Raw genomic sequence first — 15,737 nt, forward strand, 5'->3', positions numbered from 1 at the left:
AGAATATCGCAGTACGGATGCCATACGGATTACATACGGAGGATGCCATGCGCAAAATACGCTGACACACCCTGCCTACGGATGACATACGGACCACTATTTTGGGAACATTTCTCCGTATTACGGCCGTAAAAAACGGACCGTATTGTCTTACGCTGAGTGTGACGCCGGCCTTAGTGTTATTAAATTTTTTTTATGGCTTTAATAGAGAAATATCAATGACGCCATTTTTTTTTACGGAATTCACTGATCCTCGTAAATAATTTGGTTGCTGTGTTCTGTTGGTCGTCACCATTACAGGTGCACCAAATATGTCCCCGTTGTTTGCTTATTTGTGGTGTTTTTTAATGCATTCAGAATGACAATTTTTTCATTATGAAGTGTGTTTCATTATCTTTTAGCAGTTTTATAGGATGAAAAAAATCTTATTCTCCCTCTAGAATAAAAATACATACCGGTAAATACTTGGCTGTGTACAATGTATGTCTATGTAATATGCCTATGGAGTTAGAGCCTGCACTATAGATCAAGTGCACAGTTTCTCCCCATTACATCACTAAAGCTTGTGGCTTAGTATCAGTTCGCTCGAGATACTCTGATAACACCGGAGCATGCTCGCTCATCACTAGAATTTGGTAATCTTGACCTCTATTGCAGGACGTGAACCCAGAAGCATTTAATGGTGGACGTTGCCTATGACATTTCGAGTGGATCACATTTTATAAATGCATTTCCGATGAGTTCCTTTTTCATGTAAACATAAAATGAGTTTTTGCTTTGGACACTTACCCCTCTCTGTGAGCTTCTCCTTTCTCTAACTCCTGAATAACACCCAAAAGCACTTTGATTGTTTCCTGACTAGAGCTGATCAGGTTCTCCATGGTGTGAAGCTGTGCTTTTAAGTCTATCACTTCCGTGTGAGGCACAATTTGTTGGCATTCATCACTCAAAGCAACTGCTGTCTGACAAGGCTGATTTTTTTCCACGGGTAAAACATTTATTTGCAGGGCCTGCTCGTTACATTCCGTTGTTTGACACTGTGACTGCGCCGTACACGCTTTTGCATTGATATCTTGGCCTTGTAGGCCATTTACGTGAGCAGTTCTTTTGTCTTCTTCATCTGTCAGCGGGCAAACTGTCCTTTGTGTGTCAGTCAAGTCTTCAGGGTCGGCTAAGTTGGGGTTGAGGGCAGGCGAGTGTATGGTGGCTTCCTCCTTCAGAAGCACTTTAACATGTGCCGGATGATGGGGTAGCGTGTTCCCTAATGGCCTTTTGTCATGTTTTGTGGTTTCATGCACATGGCAGATGGCCTGTTTCGATGTGGAGATTGCTGGGTTTTGAGGAAAGGGGGAATCTTTAGTACAGCTGTGCAAATCAGTGCTTCCACATGCATCTGAACAATTGCTAGAAGTAATGACATCCATATCTTCACTCGAATGTACCACCAGTTCCGCAACAACTTGGTCATTGACCCTGCCGCATCGATTAGACTCCCCTGAGTTTTTGTGTTCTTTTGTATCCTTTACCTCTATTAGGAATCCATTATTTTGACCCTTCAGTTCCACGCCAGAAGCATTTTTTAACAGGTTCCCTTTTTTCCGGTCAAGAGGAAAAGTCTGGTAGCGCTTTTTCAGGTCTGGCGAAGTCTGAACCCCTGTGCTCTTGGTTACGTTGGGTATAGACCGCCGAGCAGGCACTGTCATGTACTTCCGATAAGCTTTGTAAGAAAGTGACTTGGTGTCTTTTCTCTCACTTTGTGGCACCGTTGTAAGCTGTTTATCCCTCTGCTCGTTCTGAGCCTCACAAATATCTTTAAATCTCACTTGAAGGGCTTTATTTCGTTTTTTTATCTGCCGGTTGGGGTCCAATGCATATTTCATGTCTAAGGCTAAAGAAACAGTTGGCTCTGCTTCACTTTCGGAGGATGTCAGCACACATTTGTCCCCCTCCTTGCTCACCATGGTTCCTACAAGAAAACACAGAGAAACCAGTAAGACAGAGATCATTTTATAAATCTGGATGGTTTAGGATACAGCAAAATCGGCCATTGATTAGAGATTGTATGTATTGCGTAGAAGCGAATCGATAAAACATCATAAACCAATGAATGACCATGACATGAGTGATCAGACCAAAGAACAGACATAAGTTCCCTGTTGTGGCAATTGGTGGGTGTCCCAGTAGTGGATAGGTGATCATTTTTGCAGACCGCATTATCCTTCTAAAAGGAATGTGTCATAAAAAAATTACTTTGCTTGTCAGTTATCTGTGTTTTTTTTTACTTTTCTTTTGTTGCATAACTGTAAGAAAATTCCCAGTGGCCAGTGTGAGATTACAGTTTTTTAAAATAAAGTTTCTGAGGGGAAAAAAGATTGTTTTGTTTTATGATGGGAAAAAAGATTGTTTTGTTTTAGCTGTGGTTTATCACATCTCTGGGAAGCGGAGTTCAATTCCCTAACCACACCCAGGCCTGATTACTGCTACACTTGTTCTCAATCAAGAAATTACTTAAATAGGACCTGCCTGACAACGTGAAGTAGACCAAAAGCTGGACATCATGCCGCGATTCAAAGAAATTCTGGTACAAATGGGAAATAAAGTACGGTAATTGAGATCTATCAGTCTGGAAAAGGTTATAAAGTCATTTCTCAAGCTTTGGGACTCCAGTGAACCACAGTGAGAGCCATTATCCACAAATGGTGAAAACATGGAACAGTAGTGAACCTTTCCAGGAGTGGCCGGCTGACCGACCAAATTACCCTCAGACTACAGTGATGACTAATCCAAGAGGTCACAAAATTGTGTTCATGACTCCACCAAGAGAAAGAGACTGGGCAAAAATGGCCTGCATAGCAGAGTTCCATGACTATAACCACTGCTGAGCAATAAGAACATAAAGTATGTATAGTGTCTGTGTATGTACGGTATATATTATCTGTGTGTGTGTATAGTGGGGAAAATTAAGTATTTGATACACTTCCGATTTTTCAAGTTTTCTCATCTGCACTACAAAGAATGGAGAGGCCTGTAATTTTTATTGTAGGTACACTTCAACTGTGAGACAATCTAAAAAAAAATAAAAAATAAAAAATCAGAAAATCACATTGTCTGATTTTTGCATAATTAATTTGCATTTTATTGCATGAAATAAGTATTTGATACAATAGAAAAACAGAACTTAATATTTAGTACAGAAACCTTTCTTTGCAATTACAGAGGACAGATGTTTCCTGAAGTTCTTGACCCAGTTTGCACACACTGCAGCAGGGATTTTGGCTCACTCCTCCATACAGATCTCTCAGGTTTCAGTGCTGTCGCTGGGCAACATGGAGATTCAGCTCCTTCCAAAGATTTTCTATTATGTTCAGATCTGGAGACTGGCTAGGCCACTCCAGGACCTTGAAATTCTTTTTACGGAGCCACTCCTTAGTTGCCCTGAAAGTCTTTGGGAAGGAGATTGTTGGCCAAAATCTCACAATGCATAACCCCATCCATCCTCCCTTCAATACTGAGCAATCGTTATGTCCCCTTTGCAGAAAAGCACCCCCATAATGTTTCCCCCATCATGCTTCACGATTGGGATGGTGTTCTTGGGCTTGTTCTCATCCTTGTTCCTCTAAACACTGCCAATGGAGTTCATACCAAAAAGTTTTATTTTGGTCTCACCTGACCACATGACCTTCTCCCATGACTCTGCTAGATCATCCAAATTGTTCTTGGTGAACTTCAAATGGGCATAGACATGTGCCAGCATGAGTAGGGGGACCTTGCCTGCTCTGCAAGTTTTTAATGAAGCCTTAGTGTGTTACTAACAGTAATGTTTGAGACTGTGGTCCCAGCTCTCTTCAGGTCATTGACCAGGTCCTCCTATGTAGTTCTGGGCTGATTCCTGACCTTTTTCTGAATCATCCTTTTCCCATGAGGCGATATTTTGCATGGAGCCTCTGACTGAAGAAGATTGACAGTCATCTTGTGTTTCTTCTGTTTTCTAATAATTGTGCCAACAGTTGTTGTCTTCTCATCAAGCTGCTTGCCTATTGTCTTGTAACCCATCCCAGCCTTGTGCAGGTCTACAATTTTGCCCCTGGTGTCCTAAGACAGCTATTTGGTCTTGGCCTTGGTGGAGAGGTTGGAATGTGATTAAGTGTGTGGACAGGTGTCTTTTATATAGGTAACGAGTTCACACAGGTGCAATTAATACAAGTAATGTAGGAGGGCTTCTTAGTTTTTCTTTATCAGATCTGTGAGAGCCAGAAGTATTGCTGTTGATAGGTGTTCAAATCATTAAATTGCATTCTATTGCATGAAATAAGTATTTAAAAATCCTGCAATGTGATTTTCTGTTTTCCTTATTTTTAGATCTTATCTCTCACTGTTGAAGTGTACCTTTTGATAAAAATTACAGACCTCTCCATTGTTTGTAGATGGGAAAAACAAATCGGCAGTGTATCAAATACTGTTCTCCCTAGTGTGTGTGTGTGTGTGTGTGTGTGTATGTGTATATATATATATATATATATATATGTATATGTGTGTGTATATATATATATATATATATATATATATATATATATATATATATATATATATATATATATATATATATATATAATTACCCAATTGAGCATCTGTGAAAATGGCTGACCACCAACGTTCACCATCCAACCTGATGGAACTGGAGAGGATCTGCAAGGAAGAATGGCAGAGGATCCCCAAATCCAGGTGTGAAAAACTTGTTGCATCATTTCCAAGAAGACTCATGGCTGTACTAGCTCAAAAGGTGCTTCTACTCAATACTGAGCAAAGGGGCTGAATACTTATGACCATGTGATATTTCAGTTTTTCTTTTTTAATAAATTTGCAAAAATGTCTACATTTCAGTCAAGATGCAGTGCAGAGTGTACATTAATGAGAAAAAAATAACTTTTTTGAATTTACCAAATGGCTGCAATGAAAAATTTAAAGGGGTCTGAATACTTTCCGTACCCACAGTATTTACTTGTATCTATACAAGTAAACATCACATGCCCTGAATAATATTGCTGATTTTAGGGTCGTTTAAATTAGACAAAGTGTTCCTTTAAATCCATAGCGTTGCGCTTGATGAATAATAAAGGATGAGCATGCGGGTTTACATTCTAGCACATTTCACACGTTTTTTTGTAAGCCCTTGTCAGAATATGTTAGGTCATTGAAGCCAATGCATAGAACATCCCTTACGAATGAAACCTACATGCAGTGTTTTCACACTCTCCCTTCAAGACTTTGACCTAGATTCATCCGTTTCTGTTTTCTCTGACCAACGCTTTACTCAGAACCAGAAATGCATGCTTAAAAGGAGAATATGGCAGATGTAAATATAGTTTATTCATTAAATGTTGGAATTGTGGCGAATGTAATGGATGCAATATACTGTATGGCGACCACAGCCGATGTGGATCATCACAGGGATCATGGGAACCCTTTCTTACGATCGATAAGAGGCCACACCTGTTTCATTTTTTTACATGCACAGAATAAATGTGTAAGTGATGGGAATATCCTTGTAATGGTCAGGAAAGTGCAATCTTCAGGAAAACATGATCAATTTCTGTCTCTTTATGAAAGGCTGATGATTTTTTCTGCATGTAGTTATACTATCCTGCCCCGAGCAGTACAATGAACCTGTTATAAAATCCTCCACTTTCTAATTGAGATGATTCTGCAGACTCTGTCTCAGTCTACACAGCAAAGCTTAAAGTGAGCTGCAGAAAGCTAGAAATGACAGCTTCTTGTTTGTGCTTTAAACCGTCCTTGGTACATACCATTGTGAGCACCTACAAGTTTACCGTAACTTCCACCACCAAGTTTTTATGATTACATTTACCCCTGAAGTCTTTGACGAGCAACAATCCCTTGTAACACAGTTATAGGAAGAATGTTAAAATCTCTCATTTTCCACAATATCGTTGCCCTTTTAATTTTTTTTTTTTATGGCTAACTGATCACAAATCTGGTGTCCGTACACACCAAAAGAGTCCAGTCTGATGGATATCTACTCATTATTTGTAGGTTGGTCATTTGGTCCAAAATTCCCGCTGACCAATTGTACAGACAGAGCTGGTTCTTAGAATATGATGATGTACAATTATATTGTGGTAGCGTGTTACCCAGAAAAATCCATGTAAATACTTTTATTCCCAATAATGACAAAAGTGTGATACATTTATTGGCTGACAAATATATGTTTGCAAGATTTCGGAGCACAGAGGCTCCTTCTTTGTAATCCCGCCTGAAGAAGGAGCCTCTGTGTTCTGAAAGCCTGCAAACATTTCTTACTGGTTGACTAATAAACGTATCACTCCGAGAATACTTTCGTCATGGTTGGGCATAAAAGTATTTGTATAAAATGTCATAAAAAAAGCCATAGGGCTCAGCTAGGAAATATTTATTGAAACCTTAGAATTGGGATCCAATTATTGGAGATATAATATGCAGATGAAATGTTGGATAATTTTACATTTTTGTGCACTTATCGTAAATCTAGGGCCTGGAAACAGGTTCTCGGAAGTTAGGTTAAAAAAGATGTACATAATTGAATGTATGTGAGCTGTTATACTAGCGCCATCCATGTAAGGCTAGGTTCAGATGGCCGTATTTGACGATCCGTATATGGGCCGCATTGTCTGTACCAACTGTGGATCATTATGCCTATGAGGCTGTAAATTCGGTTCAGTCAAGTAACTTCTTTGCTGAAACTTTTAGCCACAGGCATTCATTTTTATACACTGTTAACAAAATAATACAACTCCAAATGGAAAAATAACTGGTGATGTTTTCAGTTTGCCTTCTATTGTCAGAAAATATTTGGGTATCGAGGAATAATGATTCGGTTTTTATAATCCAGTTTTTGATTTATGAATGTTAAAAGTAGAATTATCACCAAACACCAGTTAGGTTTTTTTTTGGTACAAAACACACTAAAAAAAAATCCCAAAAATATAATACTTTTTAAAAGGTGAAAAAAACAAAAATAAAACATTTGCGGTCTATAGGAGAAAGACAGCATGAGGGTGAAAATAACAAAATAAAATAATGTACGGTAGTTGCATAAGTTTGTGGCTGTGGATTAAATGTGGCACAACAGTAACATTACCTAGAACTGGATGTCCCTCAAAAATTGATGAAAAGACAAGAAGAAAATTAGACATTGAGGTTGCCAAGAGGCCTACAGCATCAGTAACCTGTTCCCGACATTTGCAGTATATATACGTCATGGCGATCTCCCGTGCACAGGATGCTGTATGCAGGTGATTGCCGCGAGGGGCCGCTGTCAGAATCAGTGCTAGGAGACATGCCCACAACGCTCCCGACACTTTAACACACTAAATGCTGCGGTTGATATCTGCTCTCTGATCAGTGCCCCTGCGATGTCATCCCAAACATAAACACCCGATATAAATCTGGTATCGCTGTAATTGCACCAACCCGAAGAATAAAGTCGCCTAATCGCTTATACTGCATGAGGAACGGTGTATAAAATAAATAAAACCAATTCTTCACCTGATGTTGATTTGTTCATTCTGTCTCCCAAAGATTACAGTAAGGCTCGGCTCATATTTATCCTACACTGAGCGCTTCATCTGGGTTTCCGTGTAAAAGTCTGAAATATGTGATTCGGACAGAAACCATGGCGGAAGATTCCCTACAATGAGGCAGATGGAGGCACTGTGGATTCTGTCAGGCCACCTGTGATCTGACGGTGTCCGCCTTTTAGGCGTGCATAAAAGTGCCACAGTTTTTTGCACTTCTGAAAAGGACACCGCTGAACAGAGGCCAGACTGAGTCCAGAGTAACTCTTCTACCTTACTATAGTTGAAACAAGATAGGGGTAACCAGGGACAAAAACCGTATATAATATAACATCTGGGAGGCTTGTAATTACACAAGTTAATTAAAAAATAATAATAGTCACTCCCAGCCAAGGTTATTTTGCCCAAGTATTGGATCAAGACGGTTATCAAAATAGCATACAACAAGCAGGGGAGGAAATAAATCCAAAAAAGATAACCTTACGTCTGTAGTAAAATTGCTTTATTAAAGTGCAAGGCAAGAGAACAGTGATGACAACAGAGTCACCCAACAGTGATTAAAAACATAACCTAGGACACTAGGAAAATGTACCCGCTGACTCATAGAAAGAACTATACTCATTAAATAATAGCACATAAACTCAGGGTAACACAGCCACCAGGGGATATTACCTAAATCCAATAGGCCTATAGTATGTGCCCGTTGGAAAAACGCTATAGCCCATATGTAAATGCGCAATAATTCATGAACAGTAACATCATTAAAGAGGCTATACAGAGCAGTAACATCATAGAAAAAGTTATAAAGCCCGGTACAAATGTTTAATACATCACCCTGAAAGTGGTATTTGACAGGTACAGAGTCCCAGTGTCCGCCCCAACGCGCTTTTCGGCACTCCTTCGTCAGGGGGCGCATAGTAGACAATGAGAATCGTGCAGTATAAAAAGGCCAGGAACCGGAAATGAACCCAGACCGTACTCCGGATGTAGTCCCGCGTATCCTAGCAGCCGCCGGTACAACAAAGGAGGGTAGCGCCATCCAGGCTGTGAAGGCCGATACACGTGGGGCCCTACTTGATCCGCCCACAACAAGCACTGTATCGCCGCCCTCCAAAGGAAAAAACCAGCGGGTGCATGCGCAGAAGCACATCCAAGGGCGGAATCATCATACCATGAACAAACAGAAAGAAGGGAAGGGGAGCTGATTATAACGAACTTACATAGACATAAAATGCCTACAACCCATGGAGCATTGCCATAATACATACAGTATCATATTATATACATGAGAAGAAAAGGATAAAATACAGAGGGAGATACCATAATCTAATATATATATATATACAATTTTGCAGATTTGTAATCATGCATAAACTACTACTAAAATTAGCAGTAGTGGGCATATATCCACAAATAATTGAATGATAACAGTATACTTCGCCCATATATATAATACATTTTCCCATACAAACGCCGCATCCCTTTGCATTAACCCTTCTCCTTTGTTCTTCTTTTTACTTTTTTGGACGATATCCACTGGGTAACAATAAAGAGATGATTTTCCACTTTTTCTCCTCTTCCTCCTTCTCATATTTTCTTCTCCGCAGGTAAGGGGAACACCACCAATATGGCCAAAGAATTATATATAGTGTACTAAAACTTTAAAAAAGGACATAAAAAATATTTTAAAACAAGTCGATTATGAATCAATTGTCAAAAGGTGAACTCCACAGTCTGATGATCACAAAAATGGGGCAAAGCTTAAATTTTCATTAAGACCAAGTGGATGAGTTGTCCGCAGGGTCCAGATCCATTTTGTCTCAAGACGTGCCAACTTCGTGGTCAGCTTACCCCCTCTAATACCAATATCCAAACAATCGATACCCCTGAATCTAATTAGTTTTCCATTGCATCCGTGATGTTCCTTAAAGTGTCTAGGGAGTGTCTTTAATTCCGCAATATCAGACTTATGCTTCGCAGCCGCCTCAATTCCACACACATGTTCTCGGATGCGGATCTTAAATTGGCGGGATGTAAGCCCCACGTATATTAAGCCAGAGGGGCATGTGGCATAATATATGACAAAACGTGTTGTACAATTAATTGTTTTTTTGATGTTAAATGTTTTCTCGCCACTAGAGTCTAAAAAGATATTGGTCTGATCCATGTTTGGACACGCCACACAGTGGCCGCAAGGGGAAGAACCATACCGGGGGGGAACAGCATCAAGAAAAGTAACTCTAGGTACCCCCTCATAGTGACTCCTCGTCAGATGATCTTTAAGATTTTTAGATCGTCTGAAAGAAATAAGGGGGCGATCAGGCAAAATCTTAGAGATGGTTTTATCAACCTTAAGGATAGGCCAAGATTTTGATAAACCTTCACGGATTTTAGAGGCCTGGGAGTTAAAATTAGTTACAAAGCGTACCTGCCTGTCGGACTGCCCAGATCTACTAGATGTCTGATTGTAGATCAGAGTTTCACGGGAGGCAGTCCTGGCTCTATTATAGGCCCTCTTAATAGACCGCTTGCTATATCCGCGATCACGGAACCTATTCTGAAGTTCTTTAGCTTGTTGTTCAAAATCTGACTCAGTTGAGCAGATCCTTCGTAAACGAAGGAACTGCCCAACCGGTACAGCTCTAACGACATGGGGTGGATGACATTCATCTTACATATCATTGGAGTAGGGAAACAGTTGAATTCCTGGATGTCACAATTAAGAAGGACCAGTTCGGTTTTTTACAAACGGATCTGTTCCGTAAGTCGACATCCACGAATTCCTTATTACACGCATCATCGTGTCATCCACCCCATGTCGTCAGAGCTGTACCGGTTGGGCAGTTCCTTCGTTTACGAAGGATCTGCTCAACTGAGTCAGATTTTGAACAACAAGCTAAAGAACTTCAGAATAGGTTCCGTGATCGCGGATATAGCAAGCGGTCTATTAAGAGGGCCTATAATAGAGCCAGGACTGCCTCCCGTGAATCTCTGATCTACAATCAGACATCTAGTAGATCTGGGCAGTCCGACAGGCAGGTACGCTTTGTAACTAATTTTAACTCCCAGGCCTCTAAAATCCGTGAAGCTTTATCAAAATCTTGGCCTATCCTTAAGGTTGATAAAACCATCTCTAAGATTTTGCCTGATCGCCCCCTTATTTCTTTCAGACGATCTAAAAATCTTAAAGATCATCTGACGAGGAGTCACTATGAGGGGGTACCTAGAGTTACTTTTCTTGATGCTGTTCCCCCCCGGTATGGTTCTTCCCCTTGCGGCCACTGTGTGGCGTGTCCAAACATGGATCGGACCAATATCTTTTTAGACTCTAGTGGCGAGAAAACATTTAACATCAAAAAAACAATTAATTGTACAACACGTTTTGTCATATATTATGCCACATGCCCCTCTGGCTTAATATACGTGGGGCTTACATCCCGCCAATTTAAGATCCGCATCCGAGAACATGTGTGTGGAATTGAGGCGGCTGCGAAGCATAAGTCTGATATTGCGGAATTAAAGACACTCCCTAGACACTTTAAGGAACATCACGGATGCAATGGAAAACTAATTAGATTCAGGGGTATCGATTGTTTGGATATTGGTATTAGAGGGGGTAAGCTGACCACGAAGTTGGCACGTCTTGAGACAAAATGGATCTGGACCCTGCAGACAACTCATCCACTTGGTCTTAATGAAAATTTAAGCTTTGCCCCATTTTTGTGATCATCAGACTGTGGAGTTCACCTTTTGACAATTGATTCATAATCGACTTGTTTTAATATATTTTTTATGTCCTTTTTTAAAGTTTTAGTACACTATATATAATTCTTTGGCCATATTGGTGGTGTTCCCCTTACCTGCGGAGAAGAAAATATGAGAAGGAGGAAGAGGAGAAAAAGTGGAAAATCATCTCTTTATTGTTACCCAGTGGATATCGTCCAAAAAAGTAAAAAGAAGAACAAAGGAGAAGGGTTAATGCAAAGGGATGCGGCGTTTGTATGGGAAAATGTATTATATATATGGGCGAAGTATACTGTTATCATTCAATTATTTGTGGATATATGCCCACTACTGCTAATTTTAGTAGTAGTTTATGCATGATTACAAATCTGCAAAATTGTATATATATATATATATTAGATTATGGTATCTCCCTCTGTATTTTATCCTTTTCTTCTCATGTATATAATATGATACTGTATGTATTATGGCAATGCTCCATGGGTTGTAGGCATTTTATGTCTATGTAAGTTCGTTATAATCAGCTCCCCTTCCCTTCTTTCTGTTTGTTCATGGTATGATGATTCCGCCCTTGGATGTGCTTCTGCGCATGCACCCGCTGTTTTTTTCCTTTGGAGGGCGGCGATACAGTGCTTGTTGTGGGCGGATCACGTGGGGCCCCACGTGTATCGGCCTTCACAGCCTGGATGGCGCTACCCTCCTTTGTTGTACCGGCGGCTGCTAGGATACACGGGACTACATCCGGGGTACGGTCCGGGTTCATTTCCGGTTCCTGGCCTTTTTATACTGCAAGATTCTCATTGTCTACTATGCGCCCCCTGACGAAGGAGTGCCGAAACGCGCGTTGGGGCGGACACTGGGACTCTGTACCTGTCAAATACCACTTTCAGGGTGATGTATTAAACATTTGTACCGGGCTTTATAACTTTTTCTATGATGTTACTGCTCTGTATAGCCTCTTTAATGATGTTACTGTTCATGAATTATTGCGCATTTACATATGGGCTATAGCGTTTTTCCAACGGGCACATACTATAGGCCTATTGGATTTAGGTAATATCCCCTGGTGGCTGTGTTACCCTGAGTTTATGTGCTATTATTTAATGAGTATAGTTATTTCTATGAGTCAGCGGGTACATTTTCCTAGTGTCCTAGGTTATGTTTTTAATCACTGTTGGGTGACTCTGTTGTCATCACTGTTCTCTTGCCTTGCACTTTAATAAAGCAATTTTACTACAGACGTAAGGTTATCTTTTTTGGATTTATTTCCTCCCCTGCTTGTTGTATACCTTACTATAGTGACTGGATCCCTCAGGTATTGCATCTGAATCATGTCACTCAGAGGTTTAGGTGGAAACCCCTAAGTGCTCAGCGTAGAGCGCAGGATAAATGTGTTCGCAAACTTTTGTAAAATCTTACCAATAAATCTTACCAATAAAGCTTCAACTCAATCAACTAAAAAAGCAAGTCCCCACTCAGGTCCGTCATCTGTTAACAGAAATATAGGGGACTTCCACTTTAGCTGTAGTACAAAGGTTCTGGAAAAACAAAATGGCTCCTCACCACCGAAAAAAAATTCAGCTAATTCTGTGCTCCCAAATCCAAATGCCCCCCTCCCTTCTGAGCTCAATGGTGTGCCTAAACTACAGTTAGCGCCACATGTTTGGCATTTCTGTAGCGAGGAGAGCCCGCCTAATTTACAGGTTCATGAGCTGGGCACAACGTGTACTGGTCACTGCAATGTACTGATCACTACTGCAGTTTGCAATTTTCACTTGGCAACATCCACTGCTGCTTGTTTCTGGAAAACATCCGTGGAGTCAAAATCGTCACTATACTTGTTGATAAATTCGCAAAGGAGTATAATTTCCAAAATGGTGTCACTTGAGGGGGAATTCTGCTCTTCTAGCACTTAGGGGCTCTGTATATGGAGTCCGCAAACTATTCTAGGAAAATATGTGCTCGATGAGGCGAATAGCGCTCCGTCCCTCCCCAGTCTCGCCGTATGACTAAGCAGTACTGTACAGCCACATATGGGGTATTTCTACATTCAGCAAAAATTGTGGGACAAATATTGGTGCAATTTATACCCATTTCCCAGTGGGAAAATGTAAAATCTGGGGCTCACACACAATCTTGGTGGTAAAAATGTAATCAACTTTTAACTCTAAATTGTTTATAAAGCTGTGCTGATGTAAAGTAGATATGTGGAACATGTTATTTATTAACTATTTTGTTTGACATAACTCTCTGATTTAAGGGCATAAAAATTAAAAGTTTTAAAATTGGTACATTTTCATCAAATTTCTGGTTTTTTTTTTTTTTACAAATAACCACAAGTCAAATTTAATATATTTTGCCACTATCATGAAGTACAGTATGTCATGAAAAAAAAATGAATCGGTGGAATCCGTTGAAGCGTTCCAGAATTATTACCTCATAAAGTGACACTGGTCAGAATTGTAAAATTTGGCCTGGTCATGAAGGTGTAAACAGGTTCGGGGTGAAGAGGTTAAAGGAGCTGCAGGAATTTCTGGCAAGTGCTGGTTGTGTACTGCATCTTACAATAATCTTCCATATTCTTTATATTTATATTGGCCTATGGGGTATGGTGGCAAGATGGAAGCCTTTTCTTATAAAGAAAAACATCCAAGCCTTGCTACATCAAGTCTGCCAAAAAAAATGTAGGAAAACTTGGTATAGTCTGATGAGACCAAGGTTGAAGTTTTTGGCCTAATTCCAAAAGGTTTGTTTGGCGCAAAGCCAACACTTCGCATCACCAAAAAACACCATACCCACAGTGACACATGGTGGGGGCAGCATTATGCTTTAGGATGTGTATTGGCATTTGGAACTGGGGCTTTAGTCATGGTGGAAGGAATTGTTAACAGTTCCAAATATCAGTCAATTTAGCAACAAAACTTTTAAGACTGTGCTAAAAAGCTGAAGATGAAGAGGAATTTCAGCATGACAGTGACGCTGTGTATCTCCAAATCAACTAATAAATGGCTCCACCAGGAGAGGAGTCCAAACCTGAATCTAATTGAAAATCTGTGCATTCTCCTGAAGAGGGCGATGTGCACAGGAGATGCATTCGCCAACAAGGAATAGAAAGCAAAGATAGCCAATTCCCTGCTTATAGACTCTTACCCCCAAAAAACGGAATACTCTCATAAATTGAAAAGGTACTACAGCAAAGTATTATATATTATATTTATGCAACCATGTTATTTTTGTTCTTTAATTTTATTTCTTTTTCCATCCAAAAAGATCTTAGTTTATATTTTAATGGATTTGGACAGATTATAAAAAAATTCTGAAATGATTCTTCTTGGCATGATTTTTTTTTTTACAAAACAAAAATCTCATTTTAACAGGGGTATGTTTTTTAATCTACTATGTTAGGGCAGAGAAATGTCGGGAATTTAGTTGTGTAACATGAAGAATAGGCTAATGACAGATATTTGGGGGGAAAATACAAAACACAATGCAAAATGTATTCCATCTTTTACCAGCATGGAACTCCAGACCCGGTGGTCCGTGTATATCTGTAGTGACAAGCGCATTCCCCAGAGACTGTTTAGTATTGACCAAGCAGGAATTTGTATTCCACAGTCAATCAGAGCCAGTCCCTTTTACAGCTCCGACTGCAACAATGGAGCCCGAAGAACCTCTGAACAATGCACATGAAGCAAGACAAGCCAACTACTAGATGTTTACCGTTTGCTTACAGCGTTCTTCTAATGGGACGCCTTGCCTTCAATTTAGAAAGGATGGAGAGGCATCGAGATTAGTCCCTAGTGCAGAAGGGACCCTAAAGTAGCAAAAGTCCATTCATTCAAAGATGTCGGAGAGTATGACTTAATAATGGGGTTTTCCCACAAAGTTAATTTTGATCAACTTTTTAATCTATAGATCTTGGAGAGTGACATGCCAGGTCCAGGTCCAGTGTGAGGAGACTTAAACGCCTTGAACTCTAATGCCACCTATTAGAAGTATCAAAACTACAAGTTATCGACCCTTTAACAAGCCATATGACTTAGGATGAAAGCCAAATCAGAATCTCAATTTGTAGACATGGTGTTTCGGGGTACTGCCTCTCGTGGCACGCCACTCTCCACAAGGAGAAGCCTTACCCCTTAGATCCCAGTGTTCGCCTCTCACCCAGCCAAATCAGATCTCATACATTGTACTGACGAGGGGCAATATCCCAAAACAGTGTCTTCAAAAATGGGAACCTGGTTTGGTTTTTATCCTAAGTTATATTTCAAGGTTTGTTAAAGGGTCGACAATGACTTGTAGGATTGCTACTTCCAATGAATGGCGCTATAGAGTTCAAGTCATGTTCCTCTCTGAAGAGTAAATTTGCATATTTAATATCTCAGAGGAGCATGCAAGGCGTTGAAGTCTCCTCATACTGAC

General features: G+C 40.2%; 2 protein-coding genes across 3 annotated transcripts in view; one reads left to right on the forward strand and one right to left on the reverse strand.

The window, feature by feature from the left end:
• DOCK1 (dedicator of cytokinesis 1) overlaps positions 1 to 15,737 on the forward strand; it is a 478,132-nt gene that overhangs the window by 219,972 nt on the left and 242,423 nt on the right. The gene's annotated exons all lie outside the window — the stretch shown is intronic.
• Positions 1 to 15,737, reverse strand: part of INSYN2A (inhibitory synaptic factor 2A) — a 70,535-nt gene that overhangs the window by 38,161 nt on the left and 16,637 nt on the right. For both annotated transcript variants that reach the window (XM_077258383.1, XM_077258382.1), the window contains exon 2: positions 790 to 1,966. In XM_077258383.1, the coding sequence (XP_077114498.1) occupies positions 790 to 1,961 (1,172 nt within the window). In that variant the 5' untranslated portion in view covers positions 1,962 to 1,966. The remainder of the gene's footprint in view (positions 1 to 789; positions 1,967 to 15,737) is intronic.

Source organism: Ranitomeya variabilis, chromosome 4 (assembly GCF_051348905.1).
Source record: "Ranitomeya variabilis isolate aRanVar5 chromosome 4, aRanVar5.hap1, whole genome shotgun sequence".
Lineage (NCBI taxonomy): Eukaryota > Metazoa > Chordata > Amphibia > Anura > Dendrobatidae > Ranitomeya > Ranitomeya variabilis.